Here is a 25,605-nt window from a genome sequence, read left to right on the forward strand (position 1 = left end):
AGGCTGGAGTGCAGTGGCGTGATCTCTGCTCACTGCAACCTCCGCCTCCAGGGTTCAAGCAATTCTCCTGCCTCAGCCTCCTGAGTAGCTGGGATTACAGGCATGCACCACCATGCCCAGCTAATTGTTTTGTATTTTTGTAGAGACGGTGTTTTACCATGTTGGCCAGGCTGCTCTCAAACTCCTGACCTCAGGTGATCCACCCACCTCAGCCTCCCAAAGTGCTGGAATTACAGGCATGAGCCACCACACCTGGCCCATCATTTTTTAAATAGAGGGGATTTCTTCAAAACTTTCTTGTCCCCCTTCCCACACCCCATGGTTTAGATTTCTTCTTCTTTTATAGTTTTTCTTTTTTTGTAAAACAGGCTCTCACTTTGTTGCCCAGGCTGGAATGCAGTGGCAGGATCATAACTCACTGCAACCTCAAACTCCTGGGCTCAAACCATCTTCCCATCTCAGCCTCCCAAAGTGCTGGGAATACAAGTGTGAGCCACTGCTCCCAGCCAAACATCAAACATTCAATTTTTTTTTTTTTCAATAGAGAATTATCTGTTTGAGTTTTTCAGTTCTTTATACAGAGTTGAGCAATTTTTTTTTTTTTTTGATCAGTGGAGGTAGTTTATTCTCATTTCTTTTTTTTTCAACTTTTTACTTTTTTAATCATTTGAGTGTATTACAATTTTATATTAATTTAACAATTTCTACATTTATCTTTAAAAAGTCTTTCTTTAGGCTGGATGCAGTGGCTCACATCTGTAATCCTAGCACTTTGGGAGGCTGAGGTAGGTGGATTACTTGAGCCCAGGAATTCAAGACCAGCCTGGGCAACATAGCAAAACCCTGTCTCTACTAAAAATACAAAAAGTTAGCTGGGTGTGGTGGTGTGCACCTATAGTCCCAGCTATTCTGGAGGCTGAGGTAGGAGGATCACCTGAGCCCAGGAAGTTGAGGCTACAGTGAGTGGTGATTTTGCCATTGTACTCCAGCCTGGATGACAAGAGCGAGACCCTGCCTCAACAACAACAAAAAAAGTCTTTTAAAAGTTTTTTTTGTGGCTCTTTTTCTAACTTTTTGAGTTGGATGCTTAATTCATTTATTTTCATTTTCACATTTATGTATGTAATTATTTAAAACTATAAAATACGTTTGGTTCTAGTCTTCTGCAGTTGTGGTTGAAAGAGTTGCTTAAGCATTTAAGAAGTTCTCTTTAGTAGAGTTTAAAAAAAAATTTGTTGTCTGGGCATGGTGGCTTATTTCTGCAGTCTCAGCACTTTAGGAGGCCAAAACCAGAGGATCGCTTGAACACTTAACAAAAAATACAAAAATTAGCCAGGCATGGTGGCACGTGCCCATGGCCCCAGCTACTTGGGAGGCTGAGGTGGGAGGATTGTTTAAGCCCAGGACTTCCAGGCTGCAGTGCGCTGTATGGCGCCACTGTACTCCAGCCTGGGTAACAGTGAGATCCTGTCTCATAAAAGGAAAAAATTGTTACTGATTTCAAGACTTATTAACTTATGACAATAGGATGTCTTTCACACCATCAAAATTATTGAAGTTTTTTTTTTGCCTAATAATCAATTTTGATGAATAGTCCATGAACCATTGAAAAGATGTATTCTTTGTTTCCAAAATATAGAATTTAATATATATCAATTAGATAATATGAATTATGTTATTTGGATGTATATCTTTATTTAAAAAAATGTTTTGGTTGATGCATAATAATTGCATACATTTATAGGATACATGTGATATTTTGATACATGCATACAATATGTATTGATCAAATCAGGGTATTTAGGATATTCATTACTTTAAACATTTATTATTTCTTTGTCTTGGGAGTATTTCAAATCTTCTCTTCTAGCTATTTTGAAATATACAATAAATTGTTGTTAACTGTAGTCACCCTACTGTGCTATTGGACACAAGACCTTATTTCTATCTAAATCTAGGTTTTCAGTCATTAACCAATCTCTGTTCATTCACCACCTGTCCCTGCCCTTCCTAGCCTCTGGTAATTATTTGGCTCTCTGCTTCCATAAGATGAACTTTTTTTAGCTCCCACATGAGTGAGAATATACGATATTTGTCTTTCTGTGCCTGGCTTATTTCACTTAACAAATGACATCCAGTGCCATCCATGTTGCTGAGAACAATAGAAATTCATTCTTTTTTATGCTTAATAGCATTCCATTGTGTATAAATGCCACATTTTCCTTATTCATTCATCCATTGATGGACACTTAGGTTGATTCCATATCTTGGCTATTGTGAATACTGCATGGAGATGCAAGTATCCCTTTGAAATACTGATTTCCTTTCCTTTGGATAAATACCCAGTGATTAGATTGCTGGATCACATGGTAGCTCTATTTTTGTTTTTTTAAGAAACCTCCATACTGTTTCCCATAATATCTGCACTAATATACATTATTACTAGCCGTTTATAAGAGTTCCCTTTTCCCTGCATCTTCACTGACGTGTGTGTGTGTGTGTGTGTGTGTGTGTGTGTGTGTGTGTGTTTTGGTCTTTTTATTAATAGCCATCCTGGCTGGGGTGAAATGATATATTATTGTGGTTTTTATTTGCATTTCTCTAACAGTTAGTGATACTGAGCATTTTGTCATATACCTGTTGGCTATGGATCTGACAAATGTCTACTCAGATCTTTTGTCCATTTTTTTATGGGATTATTTGTTTGTTTGTTATTTTTAAAGCAAGCATCTTTATTAGAAGAATGTATCAATATATGCTGATAATCAGACAATACCAATCAGACAATACTGACTTCTTTATTTATTTATTTATTTTATTTATTTTTTTTTAGAGACGGGGTTTCACCATGTTGGCCAGGATGGTCTTGATCTCTTGACCTTTTGATCCACCCACCTCGGCCTCCCAAAAAGCTGGGATTACAGGCATGAGCCACCGCACCCGGCCTAGCTGTTGAGTTCTTTATATATTCTGGATACTGGTTCTTTGTTGGATGAAGAGTTTGTAAATAATTTCTCCCATTCTACAAGTTGTTTCTTCACTCTGTTAATAGTTTCCCTTGCTGTGAAGAGCTTTTTACTTTAATATAGTCCTATTTGTCTGTTTTTGTTTTTGTTGCCTATGCTTTTGAAGTCTTAGCCATGAAATCTTTTGCCTAGATCCATGTCCTGAACCATTTCCTGTATGTTTTCTTCTAGTAGTATTTATAGTTCCTGGTCTTACATTTCAGTCTTTAATTCATCCTGAGTTAATTTTTGTATATGGTAAAAGATAGGGTACAGTTTCATTCTTCTGCATATGGACAGCCAGTTTTCCCAGCACCGTTTATTGAAGAGGGTTGTTCTTTCCCCAGTGCATGTTCTTCATGTCTTTGTTGAAAATCAGTTGGCTGTAAATATGTGGATTTATTTCTGGGTTCTCTATTCTGTTTATTGGTCTGTGTGCCTGTTTTTATACCAATACCATGCTGGTTTTGCTTACTCTAGCTCTGTGGTATATTATGAAGTCAGATAGATAGTGTGATGCCTCCAACTATGTTCTTTCTGCTCAGGATTGCTTTGGCTATTTGGGATCTTTTTTGGTTCCAAATTTTAGGATTATTTTTGCTGTTTCTGTGAAAAATGTCATTGGTATTTTTATAGGGACTGCATTGAATCTGTAGATTGTTTTGGGTAGTATGGTTATTTTAACAATATTAATTCTTCCCATCTATGAGAATGGGACGTCTTTCTGTTTGTGCCCGCTTCAATATCTTTCATCAGCGTTTTGTAGTTTTCCTGCAGAAATCTCTCACCTCCTTTGTTAAATTTATTCCTTTTTTTTTTGTAGCTATTGTAAATGGGATTGCTTTCTTCACCTATTTTTCAGCTAGTTCATTATTGGTATATAGAAATGCTACTGATTTTTTATATGTTTGCCTTGTATACTGCAATTTCACTGACTTTGTTGATCAGTTCTAAGAGTTTTCTGGTGGAGTCTTTAGGTTTTTCTATATTTAAGATCATGTCATCTGCAAAGAGGGAAAGTTTGACTTCCTCTTTAATCTGAATGCCTTTTATTTGTTTCTTTTGCCTGATTGCTCTGGCTAGAACTTACAGTATTATGTTGATAAGAGTGGGACAGATGTAGTGGCTTATACATGTAATCCTGGCATTTTGGGAAGCCCAAGGAGGAGGATCGCTTGAGCCCAGGAGTTTGAGACAGCCTGGGCAACATAGTGAGCTCTCATCTCTACAAAAAATCATAAAACAAGGTAGGAAGATCGCTTGAGTCTGGGAGGTTGAGGTTGCAATGAGTTGTGATTGCACCACTGTGCTCTCACCTGGGTGACAGAGTGAGATCCTACCTCAAAAAAAAAAAAAATAGTGCTGAAAGTGAATATCCTTGTCTTATTCTAGTTCTTAGAGAAAAGGCTTTCAGTTTTTCCTCATTCAGTATATTAGCTGTGGATTTATTATATGTGGCCTTTATTATATGGAGGTAATTTATTATATGTGGCCTTTATTATATGGAGGTAATTTATCCTATGTGGCCTTTATTATATGGAGGTATGTTCCTTTTATGCCTAATATGTTGAGAGTTTTTATCATGAAAGGATGTTGGATTTTACCAAATGCTGTTTTAGCATCTATGGAAATAATCATATGGTTTTTTGTCCTTCATTCTGTTAATGCGATGTATATTGATTTGCATATGTTCAGCCATTCTTGCATCCCTGGGGTAAATCCCATTTGATCATGATGCATTATATTTTTGATGTGTTGCTGGATTTGGTTTGATTTTGTTGAGGGTTTTTGTATGTATGTTCATCAGGAATATTGGCTTATAGTTTTCTTTGTTGTTGTTATGTCCTCGTCTATTAGGTTGATGCAAAAGTAATTGTGGTTTTTGCCACTGGGGAGAAAAAAAGGCATAAACCGCAATTATGTTTGCACCAACCTAATTTTGGTATCACAGTAATGCTGGCCTCATAGAATGAGTTAGAGAGAATTCCCTATTCTTCGATTTTTTTGGAATAGTTTGAGAAGAATTGATGTTAGTTCTTCTTAAGTGTTTTATAGAATTCAGCAGTAAAGCCACCCAGTTCTGGGCTTCTCTTTGTTGGGAGATGTTTTTATTACTGATTCAATCTCGGTAATTGGTACTGCTCTGTTCTGGTGTTCTATTTCTTCCTGGTTCAATCTTGGTAGGTTGTAGGTGTTCAGGAATTTTTCCATTTCCTCCAGGTTTTCCAATGTGTGAGCTTTACTTGTTTTTTCTCTTGCTGTGTCACAGGCTGACAGAGGTAAAATAAGCCCTTCTCAGAATAATGTGTGCTGATTCTTCCTTGTATGTATAGTAAACTTTGTTTTATATCTTTGCTGCTATGTTATTTGTTTACTTATATATTTGTTATAGCATCATTGTAATGGAAACCTTTACTGTTATAAAGTGCCTTTCTTGGACATAAATATGGAAATAACAGACACCAGGGATGCCAAAAGGGGAGAGGGTGGGAGGGAGTCGAGCATTGAAATTTACCTATCAGGGACAGTGTTCACCAGTTGAGAAATGGACATACTAGAAGCCCAGTCCCCACCATTACACAATATACCCATATAAACAATATGCAAATGATAACCAAATCTAAAATAAAATTAAATATAAAAATAAAGTGCCTATCTTTGTCTAGTTTAATAATTTTTGCTTTGAAATCAATATTACCAGAGGTAAGAGCATGACCTCTACTCTCTTTCTTTTTTAAAATTTACTTGGTATACTTTTGCTCATTCTTTTATCTTTCAAACTTTCTGAGTTACCTTGTTTTAGCCATGACTCATATTCTGGGAATAATCTGTACTTTTGACATTTTGCTAGTTTAGGACTGGCGATGTCCTGAGTAGTACCTACTGGCCCAGGGAATTTGGAATTTGCCTGTTTCATGGAAGTCTTTTTTTTTTTTTTTTGAGAATATGTGTTTTTGAAAATGTCTCTATTTCACTTTCATTCTCTCCCACCTTTTCTGGCCCTTTATTTTCCAACTTTTAATTGTAAAAATTTTGAAACAAAGAGATGCTAAAACACAAGGACAGTAGGCTGGGTGCGGTGGCTCTTGCCTATAATCCCAGCACTTTGGAAGGCTGAGACACACGGATCTCTTGAAGCCAGGAGTTTGAAACCAGCATGGTCAACAGGGTGAAACCCCATCTCTACTAATAATACAAAAATTAGCTGGGTATGGTGGTGCACACCTGTAATTTCAGCTACTTGGGAGGTTGAGGCATGAGAATCGCTTGAACCCAGAAGGCAGAGGTTGCAGTGAGCCAAAATCGTGCCACTGCACTCCAGCCTGAGCAATAGAGTGAGACTCTGTGTCAAAACAAAACAAAAAACAAAACAAAACAAAATAAGGACAATGAACATCCATAAAGCTTCCACTAGATTCCACATTGTTAACATTTTGTCATATTTGCTTTATTTCTTTTTATATATTTATTTAGGCATATCTATCTGTTTCTATATCTGTATTGCTCTATCATTCAAAAGTAAGTTGTAGACATCATGATACTCTACCTTAACACTGCAGCATGCATCTCCTAAGAGTAAGAATTGTCTCCTGACAGGTGCAGTAGCTCATACCTGTAATCCCAGCACGTTGGGAGGCCAAGGTAGGTGGATTGCTTGAGCTCAGGAGTTCAAAACCAGCCTGGGTAACATGGTGAAACGTTGTCACTACAAAAAAAACAAAAAATAGCTGGCTGTGAGTGTGCCTGTAGAGTTAGCTACCCAGGAGGTTGAGGTGAGAGGATCACTTGACCCCAGGAGTTTGAGGCAAGATCTTACCAGATTCGGCGACAGAGTGAGACCCCCTTTCTCAAAAAAAGAGAGAAAGAATTGTTTCCTACATAACTATATTACCATCATCACATATGAAAATTAATCGTGGTGGAAGTCTTTTTCTTTTTCTTTCTTTTTTTTTTTTTGAGATGGAGTTTCGTTCTTGTTACCCAGCCTGGAGTGCAATGGCGCGATCTCGGCTCACCGCAACCTCCACCTCCTGGGTTCAAGCAATTCTCCTGCTTCAGCCTCCCGAGTAGCTGGGACTACAGGTGCGCACCACCATGCCCAGCTAACTTTTGTATTTTTAGTAGAGACAGGGTTTCACCGTGTTGACCAGGATGATCTCAATCTCTTGACCTCGTGATCCACCTGCCTCAGCCTCCCAAAGTGCTGGGATTATAGGCGTGAGCCACCGTGCCCGGCGTTTATTTCTTTATATTTGAGATAGGATCTTGCTCTGTCACCCAATGCAGTGGCATGATCACAGCTCACTGCAGCCTCGACCTCTCTTGCTCAAGTGATCCTCCCACTTCAGTCCTCTGAGTGGCTGAGACTACAGGTGTTCAACACCACAGCTGGCTAGTTTTTGTATTTTTTTTGGTACAGATAGGGTCTCCCTATGTTGCCCAAGCTGGTCTCTAACTTCTAGGCTCAAACGATCATCCCGTCTTGGCCACCCAAAGTGTTGGGATTACAGGCATGAGCCACTGTGCCTGGCTGGAAGTCTTTTTAAATTGTGCATTCCATTGCTAAAAGTTCTCCTGGTAGTCTGGAATTATAGGGATGCAAGTGGCTTGCTGGAGACAGTAATCTTATCCTGATCATGCCCTGTCTCAGGAAGATGAGAAAGAGGGAAGATATAATGGGCTATGAGAATTTGAAGAGCTGTCATGTAGAAGAGTGAGCAGACTTGCTTTTGGAGCTACAGAGGAAGGCATTTGGACTGAAGAAGAGTGGAAGTTTCAAGGAAGCAAACTGAACATGGAATGGGGCTGCCAGCCTCATTCAACGGTGAGTACTCTGTCACTAGAAATATCCAAGGAAAATCATATGGCTCCTTATCCGGGATGCAGTGGAGGGGAATTGTGTTGGATAGCAACTGGTCTATAGAACTTTTAAGTTTCTTCCAAGAATTATTAGGGGGCAAGGACAGGTTCCAGAGAGACCCAAAACGATATACAGGTTATAATCTAATTATAATGGCTCCAGTTCATCTTACCTACCTCAAACAAAGCTGATTATCCTTAGATGTGTTTTAAAATTGCATTTTTTCCTCTGCTATTTGTTGGCTAGCCATCTCATAGCTCTGGTTTTTGGTAAATCTAGCAAATACTCTTTCTTATATTTTCTGTTGATTTGCAGAAAGGACCAAATAATTCTGCCTTCTTTGGGGAGGAGGCTGGCCTTTTCAATTTGGTAAAATGTTAGAGATAGAAAAAAGATAATGAAATAAATTGTCATCCTATCTCTATTTCTTTTTGCCGCAGTCCCAGTGTATGAATAGGTATCTTTTCTTTTTTATTAACTGCAAAATAAAAGGCCTCAAGGGAAGTATCCCTGGAAGTAACAGTAGCTTGGATTGAATTTATATGTATGTCAGATATATGCTTCAGTAACAGTTATTTTCAGAACTCCATGGGAGTTTGTTCAGTAAACTAATGAATGGGTGTCACCAACAAGCTTTCCAAAGTGGAAATTACATGAAAACTCTCATCTTATGGGAAAGGGTAACAGAAGAGAAACCCTGGGCTTTTGCTTGTGGGGGAGGGGTTAATGTCAGTTCTAAAGGAGATTCACATTTTTACTGTTTCATTGAAGGCAATTCAATTTTATGCAGGAAATGGCTGAATGGAATTATATTCCTAGGAAGCCACAGAATTAAGTGGAAAGCGTTAGTAGTTCTTGACCCAGCTCTGCTGTTTACTGGCCTGGGCAAGTCCCTATACCTAGCTACATTTCCACTTCCTAGACTTTAAATGTTCTGTGTACATTTACAGATCCATCGAAGATAAATGAGATAGCAGTGATTACAAATGTCAGATATCGAATCTGCTGCCACCTTAAAGCTATTCCAGATCTATGGGCTCAAAGTGAAGTAAGAACTTCCCTACTTAGTGTAATACTTAGTATAACAAGCTCAGGAGGTCTTACCCCAAGTAGATAAGATGTGGAGTGAAATCACTTTAAATAGACCTGATTTCTAAGCAGGGTTAGGTTTGGTTAGATGTGGATAAGATAAATGTATTGACTATGAATGTGTTCAGCTCTGGTATCAAGGACTTGGCAAGTGGTCCTTGGTTAACACCTGCTGCTTTCAAATTTCTGAATGGCTTCCCATCTGGATCTGGAAGTCCTACAGCTTTTTTCCTCCAAGGCCTATTTTTGACTTGCAGATGACAACAGTTTTTTATAGCCTGCTTTCTGTTTTGTTCTGCTCCCTCTGGAGGACCCTTCCCCTACCTCTGCCTCTGTCCAAATATCTTAATAGTGATTCCAAAGAAGGCAGAAGCCAGGTTTTGCCATTTCACTTGTATTCCGCCCCAGAGCCTCACTCAGTCTGAAGCAAAGTGTAACTGAGTGTGGTGCAACGAAGTTCTGTGGATGATGTTGATGATGACGAATGGTGAGGAGTGATTTTCACAGCCAGGAGCTTGGCTCTCGGCTTTTGTGGCGCCTCAGACTCTTCCCTGGGATGTGTAGTGTTCCAGGCTGGCAGCATGCCGTGAACAATGAAAATTGTATTCTGTAGTCTCTTTCAATATGCTGTGACTTGGCAAGGGCTGAAAGCAGATCATGCACCTGCATAACCTTTTCAGCTTGACAAAGACTCTCACTCCCCCTCTTGCCCCTCCCTTCCACAGGAAATGCTCCCAGACAACAGCATGAACAAGCCTTAATTAAGTCTTTCCTTGGATCCTGACGTCTTTTCCTGCAACCACATCTTGGGTTTAGATGTGTATGTAAGAGGAAAGTGGAGAAATAAAATCAGATATAAGATGCAGATGGAAATCGGGAGCTATCTCATGGCAAGTAAAGCCTAAGACCTTGGCCCTGGTGGCCTTGTGGACAGTTCACACAGAATAAGGGACATGGTAAACTGATGGAGGAGTTTAGATGCTTTTGATGAAAAAATTGGTTGCAAATTATTTAAGATCATTTTCTCAGACTTTTTGAGTTTCTTATATTTGTGTCTGTCTCTGAATAGAAGAATTTCAGTATCTTTCAGGATATTTAAGGATCATATACATAAGGTGCTTCATGCTTCCTTGAGAAGTCTATGAACACATCCTCACAATTATATGCAAAATTTGGGGCTTTGTGTAGCTATCTGAAAAGAGAATCATAGATTTTGTAATGTTTCCAGGGAGTTCAAGACCCATTTATTTCCCCAAAGTTTAAGAACCACTGATATTATGGAAGAGAAAGAGGCCGGGCGTGGTGGCTTACGCCTGTAATCCCAGCACTTTGGGAGGCTGAGGCAGGTGGGTCACCTGAGGTCAGGAGTTCGAGATCAGCCTGGCCAGCATGGTGAAACCCCGTCTCTACTAAAAATACAAAAATTAGCTAGGCGTGGTGGCACATACTTGGGAGAATTGCTTGAACCCAGCAGGCGGAGGCTGCAATGAGCTGAGATTGTGCCACTGCACTCTAGCCTGGGAAATAGAGCAAGATTCCATCTCCAAAAAAAGAAAGAAAAAAAAAGAGAGAGAGAATGGGTCTAAAACAAAATCTGGAAGGATGGCCATGTCAGGAAGCCACAAAGAGAGAATGGAGCCTATAAACGTTGGAGAATGATGAAATTCCCAAGCATCCCCATGGGAGATAGTAGGGTGATGAAGCTCATGCACCCTGTAAATCATTTCCTCTGAGCTCACGGTTTAGAGTCTCCATCTATTAATTGTGTTGGCTGTGTGACCTGGGGAAGTTACATCTCTAAGCCTCAGATTTTTAATCTATACAGTGGGATGATGGTGCCTACCTCAGGGTTGTTGCAAGGACAAAGTGAGGCCATCCATATAGCATGCCTCCCTGCCTCCCTGTTGGTATGGGGTGTGTGTGTGTGTGTGTGTGTGTGTGTGTGTGTGTGTGTGGTCGCTGCTTCTACATATGTATTTTCCATTTTCTTGCCCACTTTATGCTTCTTTCTAGGATGACTGAAGGCTCCAGAAGGCTCTGAATTCTGTTCTGCTGTTTGTTTTTTGTTTTTTTTAATTTTTCTGCTTTCTTTAGAAAAATCATCAGTGTGAGGTGGTGTCCTTGGCTGAATACCTCCAGCTCCTCCAAAACCTGTCTGGTGGCCAGGCTGAGAATCACATATTTGCGCTTTTCTAACTGGGGCAGGGAACAGTAGAGGTTAGGAGTCTTGTGCCTAGAGCCAAGCGAACCAGCTTTTTTTTTTGGGGGGGAAGAAAAGACCAAATCATCCCTGGGAGGGTAGAGCCTGTCTTCTGCAGTGCCCCAGATAGCAGCAGCCTCAGCTGCTGCCTTTGTGGTCTACTTCCTTTTGTAATTTGCACAATAGGCCAGAAGATGGGGCTCTTGACCCTGGAGTCAAGGGCCAGCGGCTCTGACTTTTTCCACATTTGAACTGGAGAGACGTCAGATCCACCAGAGCTCCCAGGAATCACCTCTACTCAATACCTTTCCCTATCCTACCTACTCCACTTCTGCCATGACTGGGACCTGCCTTCCAGGCGAGTGGGGTATGTGGGCACATCTTTCCTTTGGCCACTGTTCTTGGCTCCCCCTGAATGATCACGTTGCCAGAGTCAGTCTTTCTGACCCCCTGCCTCAGGTTTCCCCCTCTAATCCATTGTCCCCTAATGGCAGATTTGGAAATGGTACCTTCTTTCCTTTTTTTTTTTTTTTTTGAGGCTGAGTCTCACTCGTTGCTCAGACTGGAGTGCAAAGGCATGATCTCGGCTCACTGCAGCCTCTGCCTCCCAGGTTCAAGCGATGCTCCTGCCTCAGCCTTCCAAATAGCTGGCAATACAGACATGTGTCACCATGCCCAGCTAATTTTTTTGTATTTTGAGTAGAGATGGGGTTTCATCATGTTGGCCAGGCTGGTCTCAAACTCCTGACCTGATCACTCAGGTGATCAGCCTGCCTAGGCCTCCCAAAGTGTTGGGATTACAGGCGTGAGCCACCGTGCCTGGTAGATGGTACCATTTTTACAGGCCAATACAACATAGTGGTCAAGAACTCTAGAATCAGAGAGCTTGCCCTAACTCATCTCCTCAGGTGAATCTTTCCCCACTTCCTCAGAGAAGCTCTCCCTATCCCATGCCAGTTACTCTTTATCACATAACCCTTTATTTACTTAATAGTAGTGATTATAACTAGTGATTATCTTGTTTGATGACTTGTTTATTTTCTCCCACTCTATTGTAAGGCTCAGGAGGCCAAGGACACTGTTTGTCTTAATTGCTGTTTTCCCAACACCTAACACAGGGCATGATACATAGGTTCTCAGCAAGTGTTTTGAATTAATAGATGAATGATGGAATCCCAGTTTCATGACTGCCTGACCTTGAGAAAGTTGTTTAACTTCAATGAGGCTGTTTTCTTACCTGTGAAATAGAAAAAGAGTAGAGACATTACGACTATTAAATGATACAATGCCTTTATACCACTAAACCCATGTTCTGGTGCGTGGAAATTTTCCCTAAAGCCTTCAATGTCCTACTTTTTATCACATAAGAAAAATAAAGTCTGAATGAGTTAGCTAGATCTCCACAATTTGATCATAGTCTTTCCTTTTTTTTTTTTTTTTCTCCCTGAGACAGGTCTCCCTCTGTCACCCAGGCTGGAGTGGAGTGGTGCTGAAGGCTCTCCTCGGCTCAGGTGATCCTCCCACCTCAGCTTCCTGAGGGGCTGCGACTACAGGTGCATGCCACCACGCTTGGCTAATTTTTTTTGTATTTTAAAAATAGTGATGGAGTTTCTACATGTTGCCCAGGTTGGTCTCAAACTGCTATGTTCAAGGGATCCACTTGTCTTGGCCTCCCAAAATGCTGGGATTGCAGATGTAAGCCACTGTGTCCAGCCCACAGCCTTTCTCTGTCACAACTTTTACTTCCCACTGCTCTTGTTATTAACTTTCTGCTTTGGCCCAAACTATGACTACCCTGAGTGGGTCATTGTGCATTATTATTCTTAAGTCTTTGCCTAAGATTTGAGATGCTTGCTCTTCTTACCTTGGGTCAACTAAATCTTACCCATGTTTTCAGACTTAGCTCAAATCCATGTCCTCTGTGAAACCTTCATGAAGATCATTTTCTCTTCTGAATTTTTGTAATCTTTGTGGTTTGTATATATATTACTCATTAACATATATCCTGTTTCCCTGATTAGCCTGTTAAGCTCCCTTGGAGATATATAGTTTAGATTTCTCTGCCTCTACAGTGTTACTTGGGCCTGTTCATTAGTAGGTATTCAATATATTTTTTATTAGATTGAATTAAAAGCATACTTATTTACTAAGTACTTTCTATGTGCCTGGCAGTCTTTGAGGTTCTGTTGAGTATACAGAAGGGCATACAAAATAATCATTGCTTTCAAAGAACTTGCAATATTCTAGTAAACTAAAGTCAACATAAAAAGTACTTAAATAACCACAGCATGGCAACTGCTTTAAGAAAGGTATGAAGTGCTTTGAGAATTCTGGGGAGGGTGAGATAACATCTGTTAGGGGTGTCAGGGACAGCAGAATAAAGAAAGGCTTCTTGGAAGAGGTGGTCTTTAAGATTAACTTTGAAGGATGGTTAACATTTTGATGGGCAAAAATGGGGATGAAGGTAGAATGTGAATTCCAGATTCAAGATGCCAGGATTAGTAAAGAGAGAGATGGAGTATGTGGAAATGAACACTAAAACTCAGAGACTAGACATGAGGCTTATATAAGACATCAGAAATACAATTCTGCTTCAAGGATACTGAAGCCCAACCTTGTTTCCAATTTCAGGATCAATGCAAGGGATGGTAAACAGGGATGGAAACTTTTAACGTGTATCGGACTATGTTCCCCAACTGTAGCTTCTTTGGAGGCTGATAATTATTTGCAACAATTCCTCCCCCATCCTCCACCCCCCCAAATTTGGACCTACCTGAAGTCTGGTATGATAGTGCATATGAAACAAAAGGCCCATTTCTTTTTCTTGGGGAGAGAGGGTTGCTTCAATTTTAGCCAGCCTCTATTATAAATCCATGAATGCATTATTCATGATAGTCTAACCTTTTGTTAGGTCAGTAGTTCTGTTGTTAAATAATAATTTGCCCTAGATCGTTTCCTGGAAAAGTTGGAAGTCTTTTTGTGGAATCGCTTCAACAATCATTTTTAGCTCAACCCTGTCTGTGCTATTTGCTTCTGACTTGGAACTCAAGAAGACCTAAGTCATAGTAAGTCTGTGAGGGGGCCTGACACTGCCTGCCTTCTTCACTTTAATGCTCTTTAATCTGGCCATTAGCTCAAGGAAAAACAATTAATTTTAGAAGGCCCTCTCCCCTCGTCCGTAATTACTTCCTCCTGCAATCACGAAGGATGTTTCCCTGGAATTTAAACATCATCTCCCAAGGAATGAAATCAGAATAGGCAAAATCGACACTTTCTCAGTTTTCAAGGGTCAGGTGCAGCTGCAAATAGAAGCAGAGATTTTCTAGCTCGCAGTTGGAAGGACCTTCACGCCCAGAGGCCCCCGAAGGGAGGGAGGCGGTTTCCTCGGCAACCGGGCCCAGGAGCCGTTGGCTCCCCAGCTCCTCCCCTTCCCCGCGGTAGCCCAGGGTACCGCCGGACAGCGTCCTCCTGTGCTCCGCGCCCTGATTGGCTGCGCAGGCCGCTCGCTGATTGGCTGCGGCAGATGCCTCGCGGGCCGGTGGCTATGGAGGCGGCGGCGGTTGATGGTTGACCGTTGGCTCCGGAGTAGGGGTCGCCGTTCGAGTGATCTGCTCAGACCCGACCAGAGGGCGCGGGCTGCTGACGCTCGGCCTGGAGCCCGCGGGGGAGACCTAGTTCGGCTCCACCATGCCGGCCGCTGGGAGTAACGAGCCGGACGGCGTCCTCAGCTATCAGGTAGGGCCCCGCCTCCCGCGCCTCCCGCCCCTCCCCGGGGCGCAGCCTTCTCATCCTCTGCCCACCCTCCTCCCTTCTGCCCCCGAGCCCAGCTTCCCTGGCCGTTCCCTGAGGGCGAGGGGAGGCCAGCCCGGGACACCAGGGGGCGCTCCGGGCGGTTGGGGACCGGGCCGGGGCTACAAGAGGGTGACCTTGGGCCGAACCTGGGAGCTGGCCCATCTCTGCCGCATCCCTAGCGCCACCTGCCCAGGAGCCCTGATACCCAGCAGGCGGCGACCTCTTGTACTCCTCGCGTCTTTCTGTGGAAGGGGCCGGCGTCTGGCCTCGCGTGGTCCTGCCCGAACGTGGGCAGAAAGGATAGCCAGGGACCTTGCTCTGGTGGGGCACGTCTTCTCTTTGTGATTTTATTTCTGGAGGTTTCTGGTTCTTCAGTGGTTCAAAGGAAGAGCCAGAAAAGACTGTGGAGGCTGGGACCAATCCCTGATAGGGTGACCCGGTTTGTGACTCCCACTTCCCCATTGCACAGGCACCTGAAAACTTCTGGGTAGGGACTACAAACTGGGCTGAGGATGTGTGGAGGGGTCAGGAACAGGTGATGAGAAAAGCAGGGTGAAGTAACTGATATTAGAACTGTTGGGGCGGCTAATGTAAGGAAAAGCATCGGACTAAGTGTTAGAGTCTGTAGGTTGAAATCCTGCCTCTGCCCCACACAGACTTGGTGACCTTGAGTAAGTCACTTGCCTCTTTGAATCTCAGTTTCCCCAACTATTAAAATGGGAACAGTAATGTCTGCTTTGCTTGCTTCACAGGGTTGTTCTGAGGATTAAACGAAGTGCTACTTGTGAAAGGGCTTTGTGAAGTAATGTTTATTGTGTGACAGTGAGTGAGTGGCAGCCCATTGAATTTTCACTCCCCCTTTACTGTGCAGTCAGATGGTGTGGTTCCTGCCCTGGGAATAGGGCTGAGAGGGGAGGCGAATCTGAAGTGGAGGGCTCTGAAGAGGGTGATGGGCCACTTCAGGAGGGATTACATGTCTTGGAAACAATTGCCATGTTGACCTGAGATTGGTTCCCAGAGGAGGCGGGGGAAATATCCTGAGTTTGCAGCAAAATGAGTATCAGACACTGACTCTGTCTTCCTCTTCCTGGTTAATAGTTTGCTGCTATTAACAGAAGGTATATCCCTCTTTGCTTGCTCTGTCAAAAAAGAACAATATCTAAAATTTTAGAAAATCCGTATCTAATTCTCTTAAAGCCTATTAGATGTATTGAATCTCTGTTTGCGATACAATGGTAAGAAAAAATGTTCTTGCCCTCCTGGAGCGGATCATCTAATGGGGGAAGGGACAAGTACTATTTTTAATAAAATATCACACAGGTAAATATTATAAACTGTGATAAGCACTTTGAAAGAAAGATAGGCAGTGTTATGAGCATGTATAACAGTTGTTCCAGCCATGGTCTCAGAGAAGATTTTGCTAAGGAAGAAAATCTGGGCAAAGAGCTAAAGGATGAATAAATGTTAACTGAGGGAAGAGGGGGATCAAGGGGCCGGAGAGGCAAAGAGAACAGCTCCACCTAAGACCTGTGGCAGAGGGGGACACACCTGGTTAGAGACCTGAGAGAAGGTCAGTGTGGTGGAGCACAAGGAGCAATGAGGGGAATGGTATGTGAGATGTGTTCTGGGGTCATAACACACAGGGCCATTTGGAGCCTATGCCAAGGAAGTTGACATTTATCTGAGGAACAAGGGGAAGCCACTGGAGGGGGTTAAGTCAAGAAGAGAGGGGCCTCTCTTAACCATGAGAGAGCAAATGAGATCATGAACAGATTTTCCTATTGAAAGATTTCTCTGACTGTGCTGGGGAGAATAGATTGCAACAGAAGTGAGGACACAGTGTCCTTAACATGCAGAATGTATACAGGTTGTATTACTGAGGGCATGATGACCCTTAGGTTTCTGTTAGTGTTGTGTGAAATTAATAATTCTTGAGTACTGGAGTAGGATAGAAAATATATCCTTTATATCTAGTTTGTGAAACTTACATGGGTGGTAGGGTGAGAAGAAGAAAAGGAATACATTGGGAACAGTAGGACCTCATGAAGGCTGGAGTCGGGTAATGGGCAAATGGGAACTTGAGAGATAGAGAGGAAAAGAGAATGACGGTAGAAGGAGGAAGAGAAATGGGGATGACTCAGGGGAGTAACAGTCAACTGATTGGCAATGACCAGCTAAGCCTTCTGTGTGCCAACTAGGCTGTGTGGAGATGGGCCTTGTAAAGTGAGTAGATTGTGTAACTTGATGTAAACAGAGAGGTTCCAGACATCACATCTAAATATCATAAGGCTGTGCTATTTTGTAAGATGTGAGCTACTACCCTAGGCTTCTAACAGTTCCCTCTGCCTTCTTTCCTGCCTTTCTGTAAGTCTGCTTTCCACATGGCAGCTGCAGGGAGCTTTTAAAAACACAAATCAGATCATGTCATGTCTTATCTTGAAACCCTTCAGTGGCTTCCTGGTGCATTTTAGAATAAAATCCAAACTCTTTTATCATGGCCTACCAAGCCTGAATCCAATCAAGGCCACCTTCCCAGGACTGCCTCTCTCCTACTTTCTTTCTTGCACCTCCTTTGGCTTTCTGTTTCTTCAATATAGCGAGCCCTGCATACCTCAGGAGCTTTGTTCTTGTCATCCCGTCTGCTTAGAATGCTGTTTTACTAAGGACTTCTCATGATTCAACTGGAATGTCATTTCCTCAGAGTGGCTTTCTCTGACCTTCAACCCAGGCACTCTCTTTAAGATGATCCTGTTTTCTTATAACATATGACTTATCTGAAATGTTCTTTTGGTTTCTTGTCTATTATCATCTCAGTTAGAAGCTTCTTGAGGGCAGGAGACAGGCAGAAAAATCTTATCATCTAGCATAGTGCCTGGTATAAAATTGGTACTCAATTGCATGAGTGAATGAACAGTGCGCCGGTATCCAAAGCCAGGTACCTCCCCTTGAGGAGCTCATGGTCTAGTCAGGATTGGCACAGAGCGACAGACGGCCGTCCCTTCATTACACAACATCTCATCCCTCTATGCTGCTGTGCCTTTGCTCAGGCGTTCAAGCTGGAAAATCTTTCCCCTCCTCTCTGCCTAGAAAATTCCATTTTAACCTTCAAGGTCTGGCCCCATATCATTCTATTATATTCGTTACTCGCTCTCCTCTGCTCACAACACCTACCAAGTGCTATCTTCCCCCAACTCTTACTTATGGAATATACATATTCATCTCTGCTTTTCACCTGACAGCTCCATTTGTTGTTACTGTTAACTTTATTGAGTGCTTGCCATGTGCCAGGCACCATGTTAAGTGTTTTCTGTGCATTGCCTCATTTAATGCTCTCTATAATGCTGAGAATTATGCAACTTTGTTATTGTTTTCCAAATGAGAAAAGAAAGATAATAAAGAGGTTAAGTAATTCTAAATGCCAGAGTTGCTTGTGGCCCTGCCAGACCCAGAGCTGTGTCTCTCCAAAGGATGTGCCCTTAATCACTGTGCGTTAGTGGGGCTGAGTCTTTGATGCCTATATCAGTACCTGGCTTTGAATAAGCTCTTACTAAGTGTTTGGGAAGACAGGATGGGAGGAGACTGGAATGAGGGAGGCCAGTGGTGTAATTCAGGATGAGTTCATGAAGACCTGCATTATTGATCCTTTTGATGAGATCTCTGAGGATGGTTATGGAATTTTTATTTATTTTTGAGACAGGGTCTCACTCTGTTCACTAGGCTGAAGTGCAGTGGTGTGATCTTGGCTCGCTGCAGCCTTGACCTCCTGGGCTCAAGTGATCCTTTCACCTCAGCCTCCCTAGTAGCTGGGACTACAGACACAAACCACTATGTCCAGCTATTTAAAAAAAAATTTTTTTATAGAGACAGAATCTCACTATGTTGCCCAGGCTGGTCTTGAATCCCTGGTCTCAAGTGATCTTCCTGCCTCAGCCTCCTGAAGTGCTGGGATTATAGGCATGACCACCACGCCCAGCTGGTTATTGAAATTTTAAGAGTCAATGAGCTTTTAATTGGGGGTAGTAATAGAGGAAGGAAGTCAGAGAGCTTTAAGGAAAGCCCCTACTTTGGACTGGAACTGGGGACACCTGGTAGCTTCATGGTTTTCCTGATATCACATTCAGAACCAAGCAGAAGGAAGTGCTGAAAGAGAAAACTGGTGAGGTTGGAACCCTCAGCATTTGAGCCAAGTGGTGCTGGGAGCTGAAGGAAAGTTCAGGGAGGGTGAAAGTGGTAGATGAGGAAGCAAGTAAATTTGGGCAATTACCAAGGCTTTTATGTGGATCAGGTCTGCTCAGAATGGAAAATTTTGCAGAAATCTTCAGAATAATAACCCCTGGTAAGTGGGTGATAATTGAGAAATATGGCTGATGGGAATAGAGTTACACCCCGTGTCTTATGATGGACCTGAAAAAGCTCTAAGAAGAGTTCTGAAGGAGACCTGGATTCTAGTGCCCAGTGACTGTGGCACATGTTGGAGCTCAGTAAATATTTGCTGAGCGAATGAATGAATGGCTCTGTAGGCAGTGGGTCAACTTTTCTGCGGGTCAGTTTATGGTAAGCAGTCAGTAAATATTTGCTCAATGTTATTGAACAAAAATATCAACTGTAGATAGCAGTTTCTCTTCTTACCACATTGCATATACCCCTCCACCCTCTCCTCACACATACTAGGTATTCTCTCCGTATGTGAGATTTGGGGAACCTGTGGGCATCCTTTTTATCTGGTTTTCCCAGATCTACTGGGGAGCTTCAGCAGGAGAGATGTGGGCTGACTTGCCAAGCAGAGACTTGAGCAGAGAACTGGGGACAATTCAGACGGCAAATTCACTTCCTTCAAAATCTGTAGCTAATCGTCTTAGCTTATGGTTTGTCTTGGCAGGGTAGACAGGGTCATGGTAGTAATCAGGACACAGAAAAGCAATTGTGTCTATTCTAAATCTGCTGCCAGGTAACAGCAACAGATATTAGATAATAGAGAAGCTGGTTGTTTCCCATAGGTAGTAAGTAGCAAGTATACTGGTCCTGGTCTTCGTAGTCAGGAAGTCATATGTATTTGTTTTCGATTTCTGCATAACAAATCACCACATATTTAGTAGCTTAAAAAACACAAATTTGGCCGGGCGCGGTGGCTCAAGCCTGTAATCCCAGCACTTTGGGAGGCCAAGGCGGGTGTATCATGAGGTCAAGAGATCGAGACCATCCTGGTCAACATGGTGAAACCCCGTCTCTACTAAAAATACAAAAAATTAGCTGGGCATGGTGGCACGTACCTGTAATCCCAGCTACTCAGGAGGTTGAGGCAGGAGAATTGCCTGAACCCAGGAGGCGGAGGTTGCGGTGAGCCAAGATTGCGCCATTGCACTCCAGCCTAGGTAACAAGAGCGAAACTCCGTCTCAAAAAACAGAAAAAAAAAAACAAACACAAATTTATCATCTTAGTTTTGTAGTTCAGAAATCTGATAAAGGTCTCACTGGACGAAAATCAAAATGTTGGCGGGACTGTTTCTTTCTGGAGGTTCTAGGAGACATCTGTTTCCTCACCTTTACTGTCTTCTAGAGACTGCCTGCATTCCTTGGCTCATAGTTCCCTTCCTCTATCTCCAAAGCCAGAAACGTAGCATCTTTCAGGACCTGATTTTGTCATCACATCTTTCTCTGTCTTTGGTCTTCTGTCTCCCTCTTCCACGTTAAGAATCTTTGTTATTACACTGAGATTACATTATGGTTTTCATAATTTAGGTTGGTCTCCTTATTGTAAGATCAGCTGATTAGCAACCTTACTCCATCTGCAACTTTTAATTCCTCTTTACCATTATAAGGGAACATAGTCACAAACTCTAGGGATTAGGATGTGCATCTCTTTAGAGGACTACTAATCTCTCTATCACAGTGTGCTACCTAATAATCTATACTGAATAGTAGTGACTCCAAGTGGGGTTCAACAAAAGAGTCACTGAGAAACCAGAGTCATTTTTGAATTTTAGGCCCCTAGCAGGGTATTCAGGAGCTCATGGCCACTGAGAAGAGGAAGTCTGGAACAGCTTCATGAGTACTCGTGGAACTTTTTTTTTTTTTTTTTTTTTTGCTATAGAGTATTTTCATTCAGTGAGAAAGTAACTGAGAACATTGGAGAATTGGGGACCCATGGATCAGATTCAGTGATGGGCTCTCCAAAGGGCCAGCATTCAGAGGCTCTGCTGAATGAAGAGGACGATAGAAATGAATAAGGAGATGAAGAACTGTTAGAGGTCTGGTCAGTAAAGGGCATTTTGGGGATCAGGGTTCTGGAGGACTAAGGATTTAAGAAGGTAATAATGTGGATCTTAAGCTATTCTTATTTTTACTGTGGGCATTATTCCATGATTAGTCCATCTGACTAAATGACCAGGTTCTTTGCTTTTGGCAATCTTAGCATACTGACTTATTAATATTGGTAAGGAACACAGACTTGATTAGAGTTCTTATCATGCTTAGCTATTATGATATCTTAGCCTTGATTTAGAACTGTTTTGAGGATTAAGTGAGGCAATATATGTAAAACACAATGCTAGGTATATAAATGTATCACCTTGGTTTCTGATTAGAAACCCTGGAAATGTCCAGGCACAGTCGCTCACACCTGTAATCCCAGGACTTTGGGAGGCCAAGGTGGGTGGATCACGAGGTCAGGAGATTGAGACCATCCTGGTCAACACAGTGAAACCCCGTCTTTACTAAAAATACAAAAATTAGCTGGGTGTGGTGGTGCATGCCCATAGTCCCGGCTACTTGGGAGGCTGAGGCAGGAGAATTGCTTGAACCCAGGAGGCAGAGGTTGCAGTGAACCGAGATTGTACCATGGCACTCTAGCCTGGCAACGAGACTCCATCTCAAAACAAACAAACAACCACCTCCCCCCTCCCCGGAAATCGTCTCTATATTTGTTGATTTTTAAATGGTTGAATGTATTGGAACTTAATAAACACTTGACTTTTTTTGCAGGGGTCTGAGCAGGGATAGCAGTGGGAGTGAAGTAGAATGGTATTGTATATACTCTCTGAAAATACTGAAAAAGATGAAAGGGTTCTTTGAGGTAAAAAGTCTGAGACATACTGCAGGAAAGGAGGTGGGATTCATTTGGGCAGGTCCACCACCACGCAGGTCCAGAGAGGAGCATCAGGGGAAGTATGTTAGAGACAGAGCTTGAGGTAGGCTCTGCGCCCCACCTTCCCTGTTCCCTGTAGCCTCTGTGGCTGCTTCCAGGAGCTGGGGCCATTATGTAAGAATCAGCTCTGCCCCTGCCTTTTAATTTGTCCATTTACTGTAAGTGAGAATCTGGTCTGCTACTCAGTTATAATTCATTCATTTTTCAAGGCTCATAGCAATGCTTTCTCTCTCAAGGCTTGCCTTGCAATTTCAGCATTTTAATGTGTATTTTACCCTCTTAGTTCTTTTTATCTATCTAGTCCTTGAGGTAGGCACTCAAGTCAATTCACATTTACATAGTGGGTCATTATCAGTGAACTAAGAGGAAGTTCAGAAAAGAGGATACCCAGAAATAGGGCTTTTTCTCTAGTTCACTCCTCCCTTTCTTCCCTCCTTTTTTCCCCTTTTTCTCCTAAGCTTATATAATGTGTTTCTCATGATTCTAGTCTTTTCTGAGTCACAAGCCCCTGTGAGAGTCTGATGAAAGTTATGGACCCTCTCCCAAGAAAAGTGCACATTCACACATATTCCCACAGATCCTCTGAAGTCCATTTACAGGCACCCTAGAAATCCATGGACCCCAATTGAGAGATCCTTTTTGCCATAAATAAATGATAGTATCAGAGGAAATAATAGCCAATTGGTGGGGAATCTGCAGCAAGCACAGACCAAATAGACCTGATGTTCCTTTCTTTTCATGTTTAATGATTTCAAATAAACTTTGTATTTGCTTGAAATTTATGAAACATTTCAAGCATATAGCAAAGTAGAGAGATTTTGCGTAGTGAATCGTCATGTACTCATGACTTGGCTTCAACAATGAACACACCATCTGGTTTTTTTTTTTTTTTTTTGAGACAGGGTCTTGCTCTGTTGGCCAGGCTGGAGTTCAGTGGTGCAAACACAGCTTCTTGTAGCCTCCAACTCCTGGGCTCAAGCGATTCTTGTACCTGAGTCTCCAGAGTAGGTGGGACTACAGGCACATACCACCACGCCCAGCTAATCTTTGAAATTGTTTGTAGGGACAAGGTTTCCCTATGTTGCCCAGGCTGGTCTTGAACTCCTAACCTCAAGCAATCCTCCCACCTCAGCCTTCCAAAGCTCTGGGGTTATAGGCATCAGTTACAGAGGCTGGCCACACAATCTTGTTTCATCTGTGTTCCATCAGTGCTTCAAATCTCAGACATATTATTTCATCAGTAAAAATTTCAATGTGCAGCTCTAAAGATTTTAAACAACAACATAACTGCCAAAACATACAAGATTATTATTATACTTAAAAAAACAGTAGTTTCCTAATATAATCAAATGTTCATTCAGTTGTTTAAATTTATATGAGTACCTTATAGTTTTTTTAAAAGAAATGCCTGCTTTATTTGAACCAGGATTCAAACAAAGTCCACACAGTCACATTCAAGCCTGACCTTTCAAATGCTTTCGCTAATGGTTATTGACAATGGCTCTGTTTTCTTTGGCAAGACAAAGAAAGTGGATGAACAATTATTCAGTGAATTTAGGCTGTGGTTAACCAATCTAAATTAAGGAAACTAACAAACAGCAAGTCAGTTTTTCAACCTGAATTTTTCAGATGATTGACCTTGCTCTTCATATTTTGCAGTTACAATTTTAGAGTCAAGAAATCAATCGTCTCTCCTTCTGTCCCTCCCTCTGTTCCTCTAGATTCCCACTGTGTTCTCTGCCATGTCAGGTGTCTGAAGACGGTACCAAGTATTATAATTAATTGATTCCTATCCTCTGAATATTAAAAACCAGTAGGGGAGCCAACATGATTAATTATTCATATATATAATTATTTATATATATAGTTTTCTGAGAAAACATCTGCTCAAATATCAAAGAGTTTGTAAAAACTAATAAACATTCATTGAAATGTATTGGATACTTACCATGTGCTGGACATTGTACGGGGTGCTGGGTACATATTGATGAATATAAGACACAATACTTATCCTCCTAGAACTTTTGAGGGGACAGAGTCTGCATTTTGCTGATTGTATTCACAGGGTGGTGTTTTTCAAGGAACGCTGTTTTATTGTACTTTCAATAAATTGGTATTTGGATTTAGAGGCTTGATCAGATTCAGGGACAATTTATTTGGTAAGATTACCTCTAGGGTGGTGATATTGTCTTCCATTAGGAGGCATACAATGTCTGATTGTCTCTGCTTTGCGATGTTAGTGGCTGCTGAAAATCAGTGCAATCCATTAGGGATTTTGAAATGGTTTTGTTCCGTCATTCCCTTTTCATTTATTCTCTTCCATAATGAGAAGCTTTTCTCATCTTCTCTGTGGTACCACTCTATGGTACAATTTATCTAGGAAAGCCCAGATAAATTATTTGCCAGTTTTCAAAGTAATGAGTTGGTTTATTAGTGTTATCTTCCAAATGTGACCATTAGTTAATTTTAAAAGTGACCTTGTGAGGCCAGGTGTGGTGGCTCATGCCTGTAATCCTAGCACTTTGGGAGGCTGAGGTAGGAGGATCTCTTGAGCTCAGGAGTTTGAGACTAGCCTGGGCAACATAGTGAGATGACCCCCTCCCCCCCCCCCGTTTGAAAAATAAATAAATGAATAAATAAATAAAATAAAAATGACCTTTTCAAGTGAACTCAATCAATCTTAACATATTGATATGGTCAATCTGTTGTAGGTATTACCCTATTGATACTCAAATTGTCTTTTTTTTGGCAAGAGACCCCTTTAAATTGGCTTCTGAGTCCTTTGGACACAACCCTAATTCTCTTTAAGTGCTTCCTTACTATCTAACAGAACAAGATGTTTTAGACTTACCTTGTACATTTCCTGACTGAGACCTGTGACTAGCCATTTCTCCAAGGGGTTCTGATTCCTTTTAGTACAAAATGGTATTTTAAGAGACTATAATCTAGGTGCTAATTAGACTCATTGCTACTGATTAATCATTTTTTTCTAAGTCTTTGAATGGGCAGGGCTAGAAAATATAAATTTGTAAATTTAAAAACATTAAAAATAAAAACGTATTATATATTATTGTTGATACTTCCAATTCAAATTTAGGACTACATGGCTTTTATTTACCTTTCGTCTTAAAACCGTATCTCCTTTCTCCTTTGCTGAAAATCCCAGTCCTCAGCCATATTGGGAGTGACAGAATCAGTTCACATAGGTACTCATTTGTTTTATCTCACAACATACAACAGCCTCAGAATACCAACACCAACACTACAAGCAACAATAGAATAACCAAAAAGCAGTTTAAGATCTTTTAAAATTCTTCTTTGTCCTTAGAGTATATGCTACTAAGGATGTTTGGTCAGTTTATTATGTTTTAATGTTACTTGGAATAATTTCTCTTGGAATTTATACCATCAATTTGACCTTTGTTTTCATTTTGTTTTTGATTTTGGGGAATTGCTTTAAAGTTGTAAATTTTACATTATGTACATTATTTACACAATAAGGTATATTTTAAAA

At 41.6% G+C, this 25,605-nt stretch overlaps 1 protein-coding gene across 1 annotated transcript in view; it reads left to right on the forward strand.

Annotated features, from left to right (window-relative positions):
* Positions 1-14,805: 14,805 nt before the first annotated feature.
* Positions 14,806-25,605, forward strand: part of SLC4A8 (solute carrier family 4 member 8) — an 88,391-nt gene continuing 77,591 nt past the window's right edge. Inside the window, exon 1 of the mRNA XM_012450227.2 lies at positions 14,806-14,890. Coding sequence (XP_012305650.1) covers positions 14,843-14,890 — 48 coding nt within the window. The 5' untranslated portion in view covers positions 14,806-14,842. The remainder of the gene's footprint in view (positions 14,891-25,605) is intronic.

This window comes from Aotus nancymaae, unplaced genomic scaffold, assembly GCF_030222135.1.
Source record: "Aotus nancymaae isolate 86718 unplaced genomic scaffold, 86718_ANA_hifiasm-v0.15.2.pri h1tg000016l, whole genome shotgun sequence".
NCBI lineage: Eukaryota > Metazoa > Chordata > Mammalia > Primates > Aotidae > Aotus > Aotus nancymaae.